This window comes from Rhipicephalus sanguineus, chromosome 2, assembly GCF_013339695.2.
Source record: "Rhipicephalus sanguineus isolate Rsan-2018 chromosome 2, BIME_Rsan_1.4, whole genome shotgun sequence".
Taxonomy (NCBI): Eukaryota; Metazoa; Arthropoda; class Arachnida; order Ixodida; family Ixodidae; genus Rhipicephalus; species Rhipicephalus sanguineus.
The window spans coordinates 198,217,922-198,238,704 of NC_051177.1; the positions used below are offsets into that span (position 1 = coordinate 198,217,922).

The 20,783-nt window shown below is 47.5% G+C and overlaps 2 protein-coding genes across 4 annotated transcripts in view; one reads left to right on the forward strand and one right to left on the reverse strand.

The window, feature by feature from the left end:
• Positions 1–17,426, reverse strand: part of LOC119383986 (mRNA turnover protein 4 homolog) — a 34,825-nt gene extending 17,399 nt beyond the window's left edge. Inside the window, exons 1-3 of the mRNA XM_037652270.2 lie at positions 17,318–17,426; positions 17,179–17,237; positions 1,931–2,034 (exon numbers count right to left, since the gene is read on the reverse strand). Coding sequence (XP_037508198.1) covers positions 1,931–2,034; positions 17,179–17,237; positions 17,318–17,345 — 191 coding nt within the window. The 5' untranslated portion in view covers positions 17,346–17,426. The remainder of the gene's footprint in view (positions 1–1,930; positions 2,035–17,178; positions 17,238–17,317) is intronic.
• Positions 17,427–17,796: 370 nt separating this feature from the next.
• Positions 17,797–20,783, forward strand: part of LOC119383985 (14-3-3 protein zeta) — a 41,399-nt gene continuing 38,412 nt past the window's right edge. For 2 of the 3 annotated variants that reach the window (XM_037652269.2, XM_037652268.1), the window contains exons 1-2: positions 17,797–18,014; positions 18,142–18,463. In XM_037652269.2, the coding sequence (XP_037508197.1) occupies positions 18,170–18,463 (294 nt within the window). In that variant the 5' untranslated portion in view covers positions 17,797–18,014; positions 18,142–18,169. The remainder of the gene's footprint in view (positions 18,015–18,141; positions 18,464–20,783) is intronic. The other variant, XM_037652266.1, reaches the window with a different exon arrangement.

Here is a 20,783-nt window from a genome sequence, read left to right on the forward strand (position 1 = left end):
CTTTTTTTTGTGACCGTAAAGTGACAAAAAAGTCATTTTTGTTGTTACATACACATGGTTTATTCGTAGTAAAATCAAGCAAAATCCAAAAAAAACTGAACAGTTTTTTATAAATAAAAATTATGCATTGTATTAAACATAGCTCACAGACGTACAAAAATAAGCACACCAGAGTACTTTTCCGGTTAAAAATGTTCGTGCTCTATCACTAAAAACTTTTCAGCGTGTGATAGTCTTTGAAGTATGGCTCGCCACGCACGCTTTTCAGATGTCGCTCCTTGATCGTCATCGGAGCCTGAACTCGTCCAAAAATCCTCGTCTGACAAACTGAAATCCAACGAATCACATTCTGATTCGGCATATGGACAATAGTCCGCATCGGAAGAATCGCTGCTCGACTCACCAGCAGCCGAGCAACCGGCGCGCGCTTCCATAGCGTGCGAACTGCGTCGGTGAGCGCACGAAAGAAAGCTCTATGGTTGTACGCCCGTGAGGAAAGCAAAATGAGTAAAAAAGCTACAGTAATCCTTCGTCTTATCGCCTACAAGACATAGTTAGTTTTTCGGAGACCCTAAAACAGGAAACGCGATCACAGCGGCGTCGTTTGTGTAATTTAGCGCCGCACGGAAACAGATGTAATCGCGACCAGGGGAGCAATAAACGAGATAGTAACAAGCGGTCACCCTTTGAGAGATTACAAACCGAACAGCCATCTGCTTCGCGGGCGCAAGAAGCGAAAACCACCCGAAGGACGAAACCGAAACCAGCCGGATTGTGTGCGCGCATTCTGATGCTCAATTGAAAGCCACCGCGCCTCTTTGGAAAGCAAAAAAAAAAAAAAGACGGAGAGAAATCGGCACATGAAAAAAATTCCACGTATTCCCGAAGCGTGGCAGCACGTTCCAAACAAGAGAAATGATCGAAAAAGGCGTGCGTTTGAAAGTGACCGCGCCGCGGGCGCGCTCGGTTGCGCGACCGATAGCCGGCGCGCAGTGCTCTATTTTGCGAAGCATAAAAAAAGCAACAACGGAGAGACATGGGCGCATGAAAAAAATTCCACGTATTCCCGAAGCGTGGTAGCACATGCAAAGCAAGAGAAATGGTCGAAAAAGGCGCGCACTGTAAACCGGCTGCACCACGAACGCGTTCGGATGGGCAAGCGACAGCCGGCACGCAGTTTTGGGAAGCAAAAACGAAATACAACGGAGAGACATCGGCGCATGAAAAAAATTCCACGTATTCCCGAAGTGTGGCAGCACAGACCAATCAAGAGAAATGATCGAAAAAAGCGCGCATTTTAAAAATGAATGCTATGCCGTACATGTACAGCGAAAACCCTTTGGTACCTGGAAGCTTCTGCCATACATGTACGGCGAAAACCCTCAAGGGGTAAAAAAAAAGACAACAAGCACAGGCTGATACCAGTGGCCAAATACGACACACGAGCAGATATCGAAAGGCCTCACATCACACCTGCTAGCAGATTCCACACAGCTCGACCAATGTGGAGCGTACAAAGCACAACAGCGGAGGCCCGTTAATGAATACCAACAAGTGCTGTCGCCTGGAAAGTTGAAAGGTCAGTAACAATAAATAAAAAAAAGTGAGAAACAATAGCAAGTCTACGTTACACATTGTTACGGTCAGTTTATTTTGTGCCAAGTTGAGCGAACTTGGACATCAATGTTTACGACAGAAAAACATACCTCCTCTCCCTTTGTATGCTTTTTGTCATAAACATTCTTATTCAGTTTCACTCAGGAAAGCATGCAATGAATGGAAACCAATGAGCTCAACCTATACCCTTATCCACTGTTGGCACAATGTTCACAAGGCCTAAATATCTGTTCTAAACACATAATAACCTAAGAAACCTTGGACTGTACAAACCTTCGTGTCTTGTTTAGTCTACTACAATCTCTGTCCTCACCTGCTGTCCTTCCATTCTTGGCGCACGTCTTTGAGCTTACTGTTGCGCATGTTGGACACCGAGTACACGAACACCTTGTCGTACTTCTCGAACGCATCCCGCACCTGAAATATTGCACGCAGAGTACACATTTTTTTGCAGTAAGGTTGCCAATAGAAAGTTGCACACTTTGCAAATTGGAGTTTGTTGGTAAAACACATTGGACAGAAGACGGAGTTGGAAACATCATAACCAAAGTTTGTAGTCATGCATGGCGTGCAAAGGTGACAAGCATAGCGCAATGTTGAAATGACCTTTTTTTTTTTAACGAAGTGGTGGGTTGGCTGCCAGGGGCATTATTCAACATTGGGCATACTCTCACAGAGAGCTGCCACAAGGTGATAGGGCAGTTAACCTCGAGGCAAGCTGCTCGGATCAGTGTGCTCCTTCCTTTGTTGATACAGTAGTTGACTAAACAGGCTGTGGTATTGAATAGCCTGTGCTTAAATTTTGATGTGAATTGTTCATTTTGCAAGAGACACTCACTGTTGCCTGCTCAGCTTCACCTGCCAAAAAGGAATGAAAAGATGCACCGCAGGCGGGGTTCCATGCTGCTCCTTTGGAATGGGGAAGTTGAATGGACATGGGAAACGAGAATGTAGTGCCTCTAATACGTTCACTTGTTCTGGGTCTTTATTTTTATTCTTTTGTTAATATATATGTGGCAGGCACTTATGCTGAAGTTTTTTGGTGAGGAAAGAAAAAGGTAGTGGGGGAGGGGTGGGAGTCCTCGGGGCTCCTTTATTTGGCCTGGAATATCAACATTTTGAATTCACGTTGCGCCCACTGCTGTGTGTGTATTGGGCTTTCCCCTCACCAGGTGACCTAACGAATTTTAGTTAGACATTGCAAGTTGTTGCGAGCCCAATAAAGAGCATTATGCCACAAGAATTTTTCTAATTGGTCCGTTAGAAGCTGAGAAAAACAATAATTTGTAGCGGCGCGAAACCATGATGCGAGGAGGTGAGCTGCAAACCCTTGCCGCTCGCCCCGTGTAGCCTTCGCAAGCCAAATCCCTTCCCTGCTCTCTTCAGCACGCGAGCAGGAGGATCACATAATGCATAAGCATCAACTTGTCATGTCACGAGCGCATGACGTGCCCGAACCGGCCCGAGCCCTCGAGACGCGAGCGGTGTTGTGGCGGCATTTTTTGTGCTTCATCTCTGCAAGTTATGCCGAATGCGCCCTCGCGATCACTTGGCTTTCACCTATTACTGAGCACGAAAGCTGCGAAATTTGTATGGACGCGAGACTAGCGGTGTGCCGCATGAACATCTAGTTAGACGCGGGAGGATAAATGAGCCCAATGAGCACTGGAACGCGGTAGAAAATGAGTTTCGTTGTAAAGGGTGGAGTCTTCACGATGCGCAAAGCCGAGAACATGAACGCGTGCGAAACGGAGGTAGATTAGTCTCAAATCTCGCTGCGACTCGCAGTAAAAATTAAAAAAAGAAAACGCACATTCAAGCAACGAATTACACAAACTACATGTCTATGTCAAACAATTATCGCAGTGTCACGTGCTACTGTTGGTGATGTCAGAGCACAGTCGTCTACGTAGAGGAGCAACGTCACAGCACTATCATCTACGTAGGGTAATTCCACCACGTATGTCAACCCCTCATTCTCTGGGCCCGCGGCCGCGAGAAGAAAGGCAAGCAGAGTTCAGCTTGAAATTTGACCCATTTACACGGCGCGTAGCGTTACAAATTTTGGCAGACGTAATCGTGAACGCTCAGTGCATGCATTGCGCTCGTCAGCTAAAAATTGTCACACCTGGTAAGGGGTCCTTTGAGGAGACCTTTATCAGCCTCCCTCCATGTCCGTCACGGTAAAAAAAACAAAAAGGAGGGGGGGGTCCTAAGGAGGAGGCTTAAGAAAGTATTACCATACGTGGCTGTAATTCTAAATGCAGATCTTTTTCACCCCACAGTACAAACTCTTTATTCGTTATAAAGGAAGCAGCATATTAACAGATCACGAAGAGGCAGAGGACAATGTGGACACAGCGATGAAATTTCAAGAATGAAATTCTGACCTCCATTATCGCTCCGTATAGTAAACATATGTAAGGTGTCTATTAATTTGATTTTTCGAGATTGCCAGACTTTTCTAGGTTTTCCCTGATGACTATAAAATATTCCCTGACTGGCAAGCATGCTTGGAAAACTGGAAATGAGCCCCCAAGCAGCTAAAATGAACCTTATACACCACACCTATACGGCAATGAGTGATTTTGTTGGTGTGCTTTACAGAACAAATGTCAGTCCACTTCTTATCTATTAGTCGCTCATTCTTTCTCTGCGCAGTGGCACAAATCTTACCTAGCTTATTTGGAGCCGTAAAAACAACATCAATGCCGTATTTACTTGCCACTTTCTTTAGCCTGTGAGATATGCAATGAATGTAAGGAATGCCTACGACACGTTTTTTCCAATTGTTTTCTGCGACCATGTTCGGATTAGCAAAACGGGCTTCTTTAAATGTTCGGCAACAGTGGCCAATGCAATGCGAGGATAGTCTACTTCAAATGAATGGATACTTACCAACTAGCTCAGCTCTCTGTTATTCTAAAAGATTAAGTTTAGCCTAAAGTTTACTTGCCCATGTCAAAGATGTGGTGGTAGGTAGCCACGAGGCAACAGAGAGGTGCGACTTTCCCAAGCCAGAGGTTCAATGAGATCATGAGATCATGCATTTAAACACGTCGTTGTGGCAAGAAACATCTTGCAGAGGTTTGGAAGGGTTAGAGCAGCTAACGACTGCTAATTCTAAGTGGCCATATAAAACAGCACTGAACAGTGCCAATGAGATATCTCTCGAAAGGATTTGATTTTGCCAAGCCGTAATTTCTGACAGAGGGGGGGGGGGGGGCATAGCGACACCATGTGTTTACAAGAGGTCAGTGACTGGTGCGATGACAACATATAGAGCATCGAGGACTGGATGGGAAGTGAGCAGGTCGGTGAACATAAGGGATTCAGAAGGCAGACGCAGCTGGTCATAGCCAGACTGCTCGAGGCTTTGGCCGGACAGTACGGCTGGGCAGGAAGTTTCAGAAAGAGGCTACTGGTGGAACAATCGGCAATGATGGAGTGAATCGTGAGAAAAATGCAGCGAAGTTAAGAAGAATGGCAGTGTGGTGAGTGGCAATGCTGATATGGACTGTACAGCAACCTAAACCAACGTGGTCGGCTCGTGCTGTGGCAGCTTTCGAAACTTTGTTAACCCCATAACAGACATCTGGACTCTGGTGTCAATGAGTGCTGTCGAGTGAGCACTATTAGGAACAAGTTCCACTGGTATCTGGTTTGTAGGAAGTGAAAACATAATAGTATTGAGACAAAGACATTCATTGCATCAGCTATCCACCAGGGAAAGTCTGTAGCTCGTTGGAAACGAAGAGAGGTGAGATTGAGGCAGTGAGGACCGAAAGCGCTAAGGTCAAGGTGAACTGTGAGTGGGTGGGATGGGGAATTGTTCACAGGGTCGGTGGCACACGCTGAGGCAAATGACAACAAGGGTTGATGAACAGGCATATAGACCAAACAAAATTGTCCCAGGATGGAAGCAACCAGCAAGAGCAGCAATGACGACATATATGAAATAGGATGGCAAATTGGCCGAGTTATGTATATGTGTGTATGATTCAATGGATATGGAAGCAGATCAGCCAGTTGTCTGTGGTTTGTCATTTGGTACCGATCTGGCAACTGGACAGGTCATAGAACAGGCAAAAGGGAAAAGCAGGTTGGCAAGTTCCTGGTGCACAACCTGTTAAAAAGGGTAATGGCAGGGAACAAATGGTCAGTGGCATGGTCATGAGGTTCGAAGGCAGGTTTGACAGCCTCGTGCTACCAGCTAACAATGTGCAACACATTATCATTAAGAAGGCAGCAGGGCACAGTAGCTAGTTGGGCAAGTCAATACATCTGCGTGTTTGCACTTGTGCTTAGTTGTTCCTTTTTCGGTGTCTTGTTATTTGCCTTGCTTTGGTAAGACTTGGTAATGCCTTTCACGGGGCTGTGCAAGCCCTGTGCATGCCTTGTTCGTCAGTGCCATTATCCTTGGGGCAGTCTCTTTCGATTTCCCCATATTAAAGGAGTGCAAACACGAAAATTTTACATTTTTTTTTTCTGATACAATAAGTACCTATATTGTTGTTAAGGCTATAAAAGGCATTTGCTTGAGCTTGCTACAGTTAATTATTTGGAGATGTTTTTATAGGACCCAGTCAAAGTTTTTGTTTCAGAGAGCACCAATAGAGGGCTGTTTCACATGGTGTGATTGCAGCGAAAAAAATTGTTCCGTTTGCTCTATTCGTGCCACTCGCCACTGCCACTAATGGCGGTTTCATTTCACGTGGGCTTCAATTTTGGATCTGCAACTGCCGTGACACGCAAGGATGCTTGCTGTCACTCTTCGTGTTTGACACTGCATGATTTTTCACATGTAATGCAACAATTTGTATGTGATGACAATGTTTTCGTGAACAGTAGCAAAGAGCATGCGTTTCTTGTCATTTAAAAAATACTCTCCAATTTAAATTCATTTTGAAGAGCGCAAGAGCGGCCATAACCATAACAAACTCATCAGCGCAATTTTCAATTTTAACTGGTCCCAACCAAAAATATCGCTCCACCGCTGTGAATAGAGCGAAAAATTTTCAACATTTTGATTGCTCACCATCATAAGTTCGCAAGAAATGTGGAGCTCTCTCAGACCCAGTCTCACCAAAATTTTTCTCAACCGGACTCACTCAGACTTACTCATTAAAAGTTTTCCCACCCGGAACTCAAACTCACCCAAACATTACTCACTCGAACTTACTTATACTCAGACTCATGGCTCGATCTGAGTCAGTCAACTCATGAGTCTGCTAGCATATAATCAGCTTTTTCGACCATTGTGCAAATGTTCATTAACACCAATATCTCGCACCTTCAAATACGATTTATCAGTGGTTGCAATCCAGTAAGGACATTTTTATTCAAAGAGATGACTCACATGAGATATCTTTATCAAGAAGTTCCTGTGAAAGAGTTTGCGGGGTGTAGTTCAAGGCACGACCCCCTGTCAATCACGCCTCTCATCAATAAATATTGAGCTGGCGTATGAACGATAGTGCGTTGGAGTATGTGTGAGTAGATGTCAGTATAAATGAGAATTGACATAAGGCGTGATAGTAATGACGAAGTTGAGTAGATAGGACCCTATATGTCAGCAAAAATGTGGAGCTCACTCACACTCACTCATGAAATATATTTTGCCCTTAAACCTCACTCAGACTCACTCATACTCAATCTCACCAAAATATTGCTCAGTCATATTCACTGAGACTCAAGGCTCGATGTGAGTCTAAGTGAGTTGACTCATAAGCGAGTTTGCCGACCTATGCTTGCCGCTGACTGCTGCAGCGAGAGGGATCGGTCATTTTTTCGCTGCAAGCAAATTCACATCCTGAAAATCACTGTGTTTTGCATCATGTGAAACGGCCTAGAGGCAGGACCTAGCGGGGTGTTTATTGTAAACACAGCTGGCCACGTGAACACATGAAAAAGTGATGCACTGGCCAAGCATGGCGTCTTGTGTACATGAGCATCGCGTTGACAACTGTGGCAGAGAGTGCACGCAAGGAGCATAGCAGCCAGCATAAACTTGTGGCATAGCTGGTTGTTTAGACTCAAACCAAGTTGATGTTGCGAGGTGCTCCATATCATGTACAGTTGCGCAGCACACACTTTTAAGATTGATTTTAAATATCTTCTAGGCTACATTAGCCGTTGATATTTTGTAGATGATGTGTGCGCTTCCCCACAAATCGATCTCACAAATTATGTCGCCTTCAAAGTATTGTGCCAGTACTCCTTTAAGCAACCGTTGTCTCACAAGTAGACGACGTGCACAGTACCCCACATTGAAGAAGGTCCCTAACATGAATCATTCAGTCCCTACGCGTGGCAGACTAGAAGCCTCACACCTATAGGCGATGCGCAATGCGCCGACAACGCCGGCTGTCACCACGGCTCGGAAGCGTACGTGGGCTCTGGCGAGCAGTGTTCCCGTGAGCATCAAGGCGAGTGCTGTAGTTGCTGTGATAGTTGTGTCTTCCATCGCAATTTAGCGCTTCGGTCACCCTTCAGCAATGCCCAGAAACAACTGCTGCATAATTGGCAGCTCGAACATGTACAAAATCTCACCAGGAACAAACTTCTGCAAGTTTCCGATGCTACTTCACGAGCAACAGCGATGGCGGCGGAGGATTGCCGCTGTTCGACACAAAAGGTAAGCAATCGTGCTTTGTTTGCGGCAGTGTTAGAACGATTAACGAGTTTACAGCTGGTCGCCTCGTCTAAATTCTGGAAGCTATAATCCACCATGAGGGTGTTGTTACTCATGAGACGCGATGCCTCTCTTTGAAAAAAAAAAAATGGATGATGCGAAGCGCAAAGCCAGACCAGTAAAGCTATGAAGAAGTAATTGCATTTAGACACTTTAAAGAAAGGACTCCGTCTTGAAAAGCAGGTAACGGCACCTTCAGAAAACCGCCGATTGAATCACACATGTGCTGCACGGCATGCGATCTTCAGTGCAGAATGCTGTGCACTCGCCTCAGCTATCTGCATATTGGCTGTAAAACATGGCAGCTGTGATTGAAGGCTTCGAACAGGACATTAAACCTCGTCTTGAATGCCTCTTAACATGACTTCATGGTATTGGGAAATGGCCGAACTTTAAGTCCTGATGTCTGTCACTAATGCACATTCACTTTACACAAGTTGTGCAATGCGTGGGGTCGATTATGAAACCTTCAAGTTTTCTTTCTTTATTCTTGCCAGTGGTGCTAGCCACAACTGTTCTTTTTTTTTTTGCATGTTACTGATGAATATATGTTCATGTTGCTTCATTCTACTTTTGTATCTCCTTTGAAAGTGATTGCAATGAAGCACGTGGTTTACAAACAATATTTATGACCACTCTTCGTGTTTGCTTTCAAACTGTGAATATTGAAAATATGCACTTTTAACTAATTGCTTGCTTCTTCCACTTCTCTGTAACCTTATGGACGTTTTAGAGAGGATGGGAGCCCATGGGAGCCTACGAAGAACACCAGGATCTGCCGCCAGCTTTTTGTGAACAACGAAAGATCAAAACTCCAATAAACTCAACTGACGTAATTATTGTCAGAGTCCTATACGTGCTATTTTTCTCAAGTTTACTGTGCTGGTTTGGAAGTTTTACCAATGCTGACATTTCACGTGGCCGCACGTGTAAAACCCATTCGCCGGCGCGACAGCGCTCCCTCAAAATCTACTATAAGACGCACGGCATGTAAATGAAGCCATTAGCACATTATAAAGAAAGTGGCGTATTTATGATGAGCACCGCTTCATAGGGAAGCTTGTTGATGCTCGTCTGTGCATGGCCTCCGAGATTGTGCACTGGATCTCTGAGGCCATGATCTTTGGCAAACACTTGACACGTGTGGTGACAATGTCGTCCCATAAAGCTGTGAAATCGGATGCAGGTCCACTATTATAAGGTGCGGTTTCTTTGCGCACACGGTGACCACAGAATTAATAATTTGGGATGCGCACAAGCGGCAAATTGCGCACACAGGTCACCCATGCTTGCAGTGAAAGCAGGCGCCTCCGGCACGATGGCCACCTGCGGTTCCAACGGCTACCAACACGCGGCTTTCGGTGGTGCCCCTATAGGCGCTGCGCTCCGCCTATACAATTTCATCACCATGATGAGAATGCTGCGCATGGTGAATAATACCATCAACGGGTACACGACCAGTGCACAACGAGAAAGAATGATGCCAAGGCAAGGCATGAACTGCGAATTCCAGGGCGAAAAAGACTGAGCCAACAAAGATAACGTGGCTGCATGGGTGCCAAATCATGGACCCCTCCAAAAAGCAGCACAGATGTGCCCTTGAACTTGCAGACACCAATGACAGCAGTGCGAAAGAGTGCTGCAAATGAAGCATGACGAAGCCAACAGCATTAAGGAAGCTATGAATGGTAAAAAGGGTAGTGTTGCTGCCTTTGTCACCACTGCAGTCGAATTCTGAACTCCTTGTTTAGCTACCGTTCAAGCCTATTGCTACTGTTCATATGGAACACACAATGTGTAATTAAAATGCCCCACCTCTATAATAAAACTTGTATATCGCATGTTGTGACACTATGTCACAATTAAATGCTTGATAATGTGTACATGAGGTAATAAACTCACAGGAACCACAGTGTAGGTGATTATATATACATTCAGTGGTTTGGTGGGACTTCAATTTTCCAAAGTATGAGCAGTGTGTTTAGACAAACCCCGTTTTTTTTTTCCTTGCCGTATAGGAATGTTCACATGAAGCTGTGGAGGTGGTCGAAAAGCAGAGAAACAGAGCTACTTGGCTGCCTTTGTTCTTGTTCATACAGTCATGTAAGTAAGTGCAAGGCGCAATTACTTAAAGATGCATTTACACTGGGATTCAAGCATCAACCACATGGTCAATAGCTCACGCACAGAATAGCATAGTCGTGTTCTGGTATGGTGACGGGTCTTGCTTTCGGAATATCATCCTAGCCTCGAAGCACTGCCCCAGCGGTGGAAGCACCTTCTCGGTGCAGCTAATCATGCTCGCCAGAATGGAAGGTGGTAGACTTTGACCCTGTAGAGGTGAAATAGGTCACTCGCAAACGACATGGTTGGGGAGACGGGAACGTTCTCCTAGGCGACGACGTCCATGATTTGGCACACTACACGGTAAGGACCAGCCTACCAAGATAGCAGCTTCTCTGACAAACATACACTACAGAATGTGCTGTGCTCACAGATTGAAACCCAAGAAATTAGGGCTAAGCAAAGCACACACTTTCATTTCCACTGTTTTCAGTTCGTTCCATATCCACAAATTTCGACTTCAATAGTTACATCAGAGCCAATAGACAATTTTAATTTAGCGTTAGCGTGATAATGGGGGTCAAGGAAATAGCGTTACCATGCTGCAAATGTTCAGTGCATGAAAGCAAGTTTTAGTATAGCGGCATAGCGTTTACATTCCCAAACTTGTAAAGTTCCCAAGGTGTGAATGTGGCATCACAGAGGACTGGATGAATGCGTTAAAGGGCTACTGAGACAAAAATTATGGCCTCATGTTTTTTTGTTGCAATGTCTCTTTTTGCTCTTAGTCATAACACGGCACATCGTTTGCTGTAGTGCACGACAGATAATTAATTACAGGCTCCTCATTACCGACCAGTGTCAGTTTCGGTTTCAAAAACAACAAGCTGCCAGGTGCAACTATCACCACCTAGCAGGTGCAGCGCCCAATCACGTCAGCACATAACTGTGATGCACTTTCGTGCGGTTCGCGAGCAGCCGCCCAGAAGTAGGCTGCTGGAGCAAACGCGGCAAAAAAAAAAAAAAAAAAAAAAAAAAAAGAAAAAAAAAAAAAGAAAAGCCCGGCTATGACATCATTATAACTTGCAGTGTGGTAGTAGGGGGTCACCAAGGGTCACCTTTGAGGGTGTCAATAGCCCAAGGGTGTCGATCGCTCACGCAAACTTCATTTAAAATACCTTCCGACCTATATTCGCTGTTGATATTTCGCAGATGATATACACATGTTCAAAGGAATCGATCCAGCAGGCTATCTCGGCCGCAAAATTTTGTGTCAGTACCCCTTTACAGGGATACTGGACAAAATTTTTGCCCTCAAGATTTCCAGCCAAACTGAAAGATAGGGTGCTGAGATTATAGAAACAACCTTCGTTTCAGGAAGAAATGAGAGAACAATAATGAATTTAATGCATTTTCACAAACTGCAGCATGTAGCGGCCACGCCGTGAACTAGAGGAGGTGACGTTTGGCGACTTTGCATACACCTGAAACGGGTATGCCAACAATGCCAGCCGTCGCCTGCATCTCAACCCACTCAACCCCCACTACGATTGCCAGAGCCGCTACAAACGGCCCCGGCAGTGAACAATGTTCCCGGCTGGGGTAAAGCATCAGGGCTTTGTGGAAGGCGGGGAGTGGGATGAAAGGGGAGGTGGAGAAAGGAAAGAGCAGGACAGGAACACATGCACCCTGCATGCGCCTCGGAGAACATGACATCACAGTTCGCACTCGCACCAGCCGCCGCGCGCTGACGATCCACCAAAAAATACAGCCAACTGTTCAAATAATAATACTGGTCGTCAATGTTGCGTGAAGGGAAGTGAAGCTATTTAAAACAGTCATTTGCTGTGAACAAAGTGAAACCTTCAACAGCAACACCAAGTTCAGTTCGGAGCGAGTGTCTGAAACCGCCGCCATAATTTATGTGCACTACGTACACCAGGCAAACACGATAACGCTAAATCTGAAAAATAGCGTGCGTACAATAAACACTACAGGTCATTTCATGCACTGCGCGTAGGCATTTCGATCCCGCTATTCCACTAAACTATAACTGTTGAATACTACCTTTAGCGGCCAGATTCTCCACAACATGATTTATCTTGAGCAATTGCGCATACAAGTCGTCGTGCTAAAATTTTTGATGTCACATTTGAATCCATGAGTATTGTACACCTAAAAAGAACCGAGGGACCGGGCGCGAAACGGGTGTGTTTATGATGGCTGTCACAAACGTGCTTCTGGTTGGTTTGCAAGGCACACAGATTAGAGCAGGCAGGGTCGGCAAGAGCAATGGCATCATGTGCGTATTTGCCGGGCAGCACTGTAGCGGCAGGAAATAGCATGCCCAGTAGTAACATGGGTTCATGGACACAAAGCATACATAGAAGGGTGAATATCCGGCAGTGTCATGGTGCAATGAATTGTATGCAAATGCTACGTAGGTAGTGCAAGGTCACAGTCACGGAGATCTGATCAACCCACAACGACAATGTGTGGGAGAATTCTGCAGAATCCAGAGACTTGTACTCGTGCTTTGTGGCACCGGATGCCCTCCACCAATAAAATGGAATAATAATAATAATAATAATAATAATAACAGCACCACCACCACCGCCAATAATAATAACATGTCTGCGAGAGTGTGACTTCGGCACTTGGTGAGACCCGTCGTATGCGGATGACAAAAAGCGGAGAAATTGTGCTGTGTTGAGGAGCAGAGCAAGATGTGGTCGATCACTCGCGGAAAAAATGTGTGGCTGCAATCCACGAGCATTTGGCACGGAGCCCTGTGGGTGTAGGTGACATTTTGTAGCCAAAAGTCGGCAACATCAATAGCAGAGATGGTGGGGAACACTCATGTGATTGGTTGCATAAACAATGGCCATGGCGACCCAATTGTCGCTGGATGAAGAGTCAAGAAAAGGACCGAGAAGACCCAAACAAACAGAAAAGAATGGTTGGATTGGTGTGTAGAGTGCTTGAAGCAGTCCAGCAAGGAAGCATGGCAGGTCATTTCCAGCACTGACGCTTGCTGCAAGTGACCACGTGAGGATGTACAGACTGGCTGATGCCGCGCCAAAAGAAGCAGCGCTGGACATGGCAAAGTGTGAGATACATCAAGTTTCTCAGTGGTTGGCTTGTTGAGAAGTTGATGCATAAGCAGTCACGCAAATGATTGTCCTACATTGTCCTACAGGCTGCCTTCCCTACTAAACTTCTTAAAGCATGAAGATTTTGATCCTTCGTCTAATCAAAACTGTCACATTAAACGCTTTGCCCATCGTATTCATTTTTCGGAATAATATATCTCTCGGAATTTTGGCCATTCTTATTATTGATTGTTGCTTTTCATGTTCACGCCACTTCATGAATATACATATGAACTATTCTATCTTCAGTGCTTTGTATCATAATTTTTGTATTACTTGATGCCATGTTAAACTTGTAAAGTGTATTCTGTATTTTGCATGCATGATTGTCCGCCATCCTGCTGCATTGCCAACTTGTAACGGGGTCGGGACCTCGTCAAGCTCTCGAGCTTTTAGTCCTGTACTCCTCCTATTGAAAGGAAATAAATTGATTGATTGATTGACAAGCAGCAGCTCAGGATTGTTGGCCAGGACAATGCGAGGGTGTGTGGTGTGCCACATAAGAGGACAAACATGCACTGCAACTGTGTCATTATATATAGGTTCGAGACTATCAATGAGTTATCACGAGAAAGCATCAGGGCACAGTTCATCACTAATCCAGCTGAACCCCTTAATATGAGGCACTGATGCAAGTCCATTGGGTGTAAGAGACACCAGCGTGCCTACACTGAAATACGTGTTGATCAGAAATTGAGAACGTGATACCCTGCTTGTAAGAGACACCTCACATAGGGGACAAGAAATGCTCCCCGGTGTGTCTTTTATAAAGGGTTCAACTTCATGGACGAACTGAACAGAGGATGCAGTGGTTAGGCTTGACACTTGAACATCATGTTGGTCAACATAGTAGCGAGCCAAGCAGCCTGCGTCCACATTCAGCTTGCCATACTTGCATGCAATCGAGTAAGAGTGCTCCCGAAGGCGCGACACCCAACAGCCAAACCGTCCACACAAGTTGGGACAGAATCTAGCAACCACCCAGATCAGGGCGAGGCACTCCCATATTGCAGCGGTGGACTCGCATTTTCATTTCGAAGAAAAAGGATAGCTTGCATACACAATAATGCAGTCCATGCCTCGTTGGTGTTGGGACAAGACTGCATCTCTCACATCCACATGCACTTCCGTTGGAGCAGCTGGGTTGAAAAGAGCTAGAACAGGTGGAGTCGTAAGAGCAAAAATTAGCCGAGAGAAGGCCCCTGCTTGTAGAGGACCCCAATGAAATGGCAGGTCTTGTTTTAGAAGATCAGTGATGGAACCTGCAAGGTCCACGAAGTCACTTATGAAATCGCAAAAGTAGGAGCATAGCCCCACGAAAATACCAACATCATGTGCAGAGGGTGGGGCAGAGAATAACACGACATCGTGTACTTTTTCAGAACCTGGTCAGACACCAGAAGCATCAAGGATGTGGCCAAGCACAGTATTTTGACGAAGAGTGAAATGGCACTTGGAGGAATTTAGCTGAACAACTGCCCATGGGAATATAGCTAGGACGTTTGATGGGCGCTCAAGGTGCATAGCAAAAGTGGGTGAGACGATTATCATGTCATCCATGTAACAAACAAGTAGACCATTCAAAACTTCAAAGAAGTGTGCCCACTGTTCTTTCAAAAGGTTGTTGGTACGCTGCAGAGACCGAAAGGCACAACCTTGAATTGGTAAAGGCCATTATGGGTGATGAAAACAGTCTTGTCCCAATCCGTTTCTTCAACACCAATTTGACGGTAGCCAAATCCAGAGATAGTCACAAGATAAAAAGCAGGTAGGACTATGCAGGAAGTCAATGTTGTAAACACATGGAAGAGATTCCTTCTGTAGTTTTGTTGAGGCGGCAATAATTAATGCAGAACTGCCACAATCGTCTTTCTTCTTCAGTGAGATAACAGGGAAGGCTCAAGGACTAGATGACGTGTTTGGCAAGCACTCATTTCCTCTGAATCTCAATTTCTGAACTTCTAAGCGCACCACAGATGCAGACACATCGTAACGCCGACAGTGAATGGGCATGGAGTCATCAGTATTGATTAGACGAGTCACAATCATAGTCTGGCCCAAGGGGCGACCATGAATTTAAGAGACGTTGCCACAGCAAGCCAGAACACAGCAGAAGGCATCACCCTGGTCAGACGACAGGTCTGATCCAATCAGGCGCAGAAAAGTGTTGTCATCAGGAACTGGCGACTGTGAAACTCAAGAGTGATTATGAGGAGTTACAGTGATAGCCTTTACATATAATGGTCTTCTACGGCGGTCTGCTGTGCGTGACATTTGTTCAAGAAATGGTCAGCCCAAAATGCAGGAGCAGAAAGAATTCAGAGTTGTCCGCAACTGTGGTGACAAGCTGTGGGGCAACAACATTGCACACAAGTCACTGCAGTCAGGAGCAGGAGGAGTCTATTGAAACAAACATACGTAACAGCTTGAGGAGGTTGAACGACGGGCACAGAACGCTTTGTTGAACGACGGGCACAGAAGAGAAACGTGGTGTGTACCAGAATACCAATCAATTAAGGATGAGCGCTTGGAAAGAAAGCGTTGTGGATGGCGTTAGGACCTTCCTTAGGCAGCAGCATAAAGTCAAAACCCCAGACACAAATTTAGATGAGTGAAGGAAGTGGCCTTCGCATGAAAGATCGCTTTGTCGATTGCACGGTTTCAAAAATAGAGTGACTGTCACTCATCGCCTAGAAGTGCTTCAAGCGACTAGCCAATGATACTCCAGTCTGCCAGTTGTGGACCTCCGCCACATCATTGCTCCTTCGCCGTGAGCTGCAGCAAAGTGTCTTCTCCTCAATTGTGGGAAGATTGGCAGTTTTTGCTGTGCACAACTGCTGGCCCTTCCATCAATCAGATGGCTAGGGTTTCTGAATGCATACTGCCACTGCATCTTGATAGGAGATACAAAGAAAAACATTTGCCGTTTTTGCACGGATCGTATGCACGCACGAAGAGAACTTTTCGATTCGGTGCCCAAGGCGTTCCGCCAGGACACCACAAACCAAGACGTGGTGTTCTGGCTGTGACGTATATGAACGGCCGCTCGATCTCAGAAACTGCGCAGTTCAGGTGCACAAAGAGGTCGTGCCCGAAGTGTATAGGCAGTAGTTTTATGCACTCACAGGTAGATCGCAGCGTACAATGCAAGTCAGATAAAAGCAATATTGACTAACTGTAACAAAAAACGAAGCCTGTTGTGCTGCGCCACTTTGTCGCGTTGCTTGCAGCCGTCACTCGTGTTGCTTTTCATTTACCTGGAAGCGAGACTAGTAGAAGACCTGGAAATATATTTGATGTTCTGTGCAGCAAAACATGCAGTTCACTTTAAGTTGTTACCGCGTGCTGTGCAGCGCTACTAGGTAATGCAATAGCTCTGCACGTATCGTTCTGAGCAAGACAATGCCATTTTTAGCCAGAGTACGTGGCCGAAAGAGGATCGCACTTCCTTTTCAGCTCTCTGAAAAGGAAACACGGCCGATTGTTCTCGATGGGTTTCTTCAAAAATGGTGAAGTGACTGCGCGTCGCCTCGTACATCACTATAGAGGACGCAGCTAAGACAGCTTTCAAAAGGAGCAAAACAATACGATCTTACAGAAAGATACAAGAAAACTGCAACGTTTCTGCTGCTTGGCAGAGACAAGGCTTACCTCCTGGATGAGATCCCGCTTATGCTCCAATCCTTTCTTCTTCGTCCGCGTAAGAGAGACTAGAATTGGAGGACGGAAAACGTGCCACGCATCAGCACTTATAATGATGAAAATAAAGACCATATAGAGCAAGAAATACCTTGACGATTTCGCTTCGAGCGCGGCATACTGGTACGACGTCAACAGAAACCACGTGCTCACCGCTGCAGTGGTGGCAGGTAAAATAACGCCATTGGTTGTCACTGCGACTGGTAGCGCCCTGAGCGGAATTAGCTCACTAGCAACTAAGTGTATGCTTATAGAACATGAATTTAAATACATTTGTCTGTATAAACGTCGTAATTTTAATGCACGGGTTCTGATTGACTATTCATTTAACGATCATTTTCGTAAGGCTGAGTGCAGTAGGAAGTGCGCGTTTCGACGCAATATTTGTTCGAAAGACCAGTTTGCAATGTTGTAGAGGAACGTAAAATATAATTTGCACTTCTCGCTGTTAAGGAGCCTCGACACCGACGCAAATAGCGCAGTAATTGAAGCCGAAGCGAGAGGATCGGTGCTAACACAGATTCGAAACTGGGCGGCGTGTGAGCGGCGTTCGGCTCGGTTCCCAGGCAACGCGTGACGTCAAGGCACCGTGTCTTCAGAAAGGCGGCCCCGTGGCTGATAGAAGGAATCTTCCTCGTCCGCTTAGCGCCTGGGGAAGTGCGAAACCATCCGCCAGTGGGTAAAGATTGCTCGGTTTCTATCGTCGTAGTGGTAGCGTTGCCACGGCGCTCGGCTAGCGGCAGAAGGGTCCAGCGCTCTCGCTCGCGGTGTTTTAGAGGCGTGCTTCGGTAAGTACCACCGATCGGCGGATACAGCAGCGGCGGCGGGAGAGAGCCCGGCCGCCATTTTGACCGAGCGGCGTGCGCGCTTGGCCCGACTGACGGGTGTTCTCCCTCGGGGCCGCTTGCCTTGCAGCTAAAACACCCAGCCCACCGGCACGGCAATGGATAAGGACGAGTTGGTTCAGCGGGCCAAGCTTGCGGAGCAGGCCGAACGGTACGACGACATGGCGGCCGCCATGAAGCAGGTCACAGAAACGGGCGTGGAGCTCAGCAACGAGGAGCGCAACCTGCTCTCTGTCGCCTACAAAAACGTCGTCGGTGCCCGGCGGAGCTCGTGGCGGGTCATCTCGAGCATAGAGCAGAAGACCGAGGGCTCCGAGCGCAAGCAGCAGATGGCCCGGGAGTACCGGGAGAAAGTGGAGAAGGAACTACGCGAGATCTGCTACGACGTGCTGGTGAGTAGCTCTCTCCTGTGCCGCTTCATGGCCGCCCAAGGGGGAGGGCGGGAGCGTTAGGCCTAGCGCCTCCGCCGGCGCTCAGGCAGTGTTTGCTGTCGCGTTTTTTCGCTCGTTCGCGCCCGCGTCGAAGGCTGGGCGTGCCCGATTTGCAGTGTTTCGCGTTGCGCGCGTGCGATTGTGTGCTTGACGCGTTCGCGACGCGCACGGCGCGGTTTCTCGCCGCGACCACCCGGCGTAGCCATTTCGGGAGAGCGTTTCGGGCGGGGAAAAATAGTCCGGCGCTGAGCCGGCGTCGGCCAGGTGTGCGTTTCCGTCTGGGCGCTGGTTTGTGGCCTTCCCACGCCTTGTCGGGCGCTGCACGGCGGAAGAACGGAAGTTTTTGCACGCGTCACGTAGTGGTGTCCACTTTTGCGCGCAATGTAATCATGCAAAGTACTACGCTCGAAGGATGAGGGGGGTCATTGGATGAAGGCGTGACGGTTGTCTGCAGCATGCCGCCCCCACCCCCTTCGTTTTTGCTTGTTTTGTTTCACTATCGTCTGGCGGCTCCCTGCATGCCGCGCGATGAGTCACGGCTAAACGTGAACCAGATCGTGCGGCTAGTCACCCTCCCACGTCTTCCGAACGTCGTCTTGGTCGGGCCGACTCTTATTTTTTCACCTTCCGCTAACAAGCGCGGCACATATATTACGCCGTTGGTGCCGCTCGGCGTCCTTCTTCCATTTCCTCGTGAGAAATGAAACTTGGCGCCCTGCTTTCCGCGTTCTTGCGTGCGCCTTGTGGACCGTGCGGGGGTGACCGCCTCGTGGCGTCTCTCGAGCACACTTCCACACCGCAGTGCGTTCCACGGCGTGGGCGACGGCTATTCTTCCTCCCTCCTCTTTGAGAGGAGGGCGAGGGCGGCTGAAGGTGCTGCTTCAAACTTGTGTCTGCACACACGCCTTCTTGCGTCGTCACTCTTCGGGGAGCGATTGACGCGTTCTCGGTTTGCCACTCTTCCCTCCTTCGCACCCCGAGCAGAAGCCGCCGTCCAGTTTTCTCCCATTTCTTTTTTCCTTCCTTTCTCGGAGCCTTCGATCGGCCGGCGCGGCAGCTATTCTCCGCGCCGCGATGCCTTTTATTTCGCGTCTGCGTTCGTCGCTCACCAGTGCCGATTCTTTGTCCGCAGACCGCCAGGTGTGTTGCGAAGAGAGCGTGCGTCTTCTCGTGGTGGCATGCGCGGCAAGACTCGCGTCGACTGCCTCGGTACTGGGCTTGTCGGCCCCCGTAACGGTCACCTAGGTTTCGCCGACGCGAGGGCGGCGCCGCCGCCGCACCTAGCGCGATCCTCTCGCGGAGCCACTTGACACACGTGGCCGACGACGTGCATTCTTTCGGCGAGCCTTTCCGTTTCACCGCGTGAAGGCTGACGTCGCGAAATGTGACTCAGGCGGGGCCCCGTTTACACATCGCCTGCTTATCTAATAAGTGGCGCTTATCTCGTACGGAGAGGAGGTCGAAGACGACCGATGTTGGGAGCGGCAGGAAGTGCGATCGACGACGGTCTCCACTTCCTTCCAGCCTTTGACGCGCCTTGGCCCCAACGCTGCTCTCAGGGGCAAGAGTCGATGTTGTGCTTCCGATTGACTCGATCTGACGGCTCGCGCCTTGGCAACCGCCTGGCACGCGCAGCTGTTCCCGTAGTACTAGGCCAAGTGCAGTGCTGTGGGGAGGGTAGGGTGAAATGTCGTGTAGGGGAGGGCAATCGTTGCGAGGCAACGCTTCCTTTCCTGCCAGCAGTTCGTCGGTCGCGGTGCATACGATTCGTGGCAAGGCCTCCCCCTCATCTCAGCGCCCGTTTGTCACTTGGCTCTACCGTATTCGTACCGGTTTCCCGATCGCATCACGCGCCTGGATCGCGTCTCCCGTCATTTGGCGCCAATTCCACTACTCCCTGTGGATTGCAGTCTTTATCTGCTGGTTAACATAACCTGGCCAATTTGTTCCCCTGTTCACGTCATGCCCAATCTTTTGTAGCTCTCCAAAGTTTCAACTTTAATGTTGCTGTGCACTGTAGCCCTACATAGATTTCGTATTGAATGTCCCATCCCTTGCTGCACCATTCTGTTGTGGTGTTGTCCCATTCACAAAGTACCGCACTCCTAATTAGTTTCAGGCATGATTGAATACATAATGTAGTGGATAGTTCAAGTAATGCACATACTTTTGTTTCCAGCATCTTCCCGTCATTTCAATGTAATTTTGTTGCAAACACTTGCATCAGAGCCAACATTACTTTTAGCAACATGATTTATCTCGAAGTCTCTTATGGTAATCA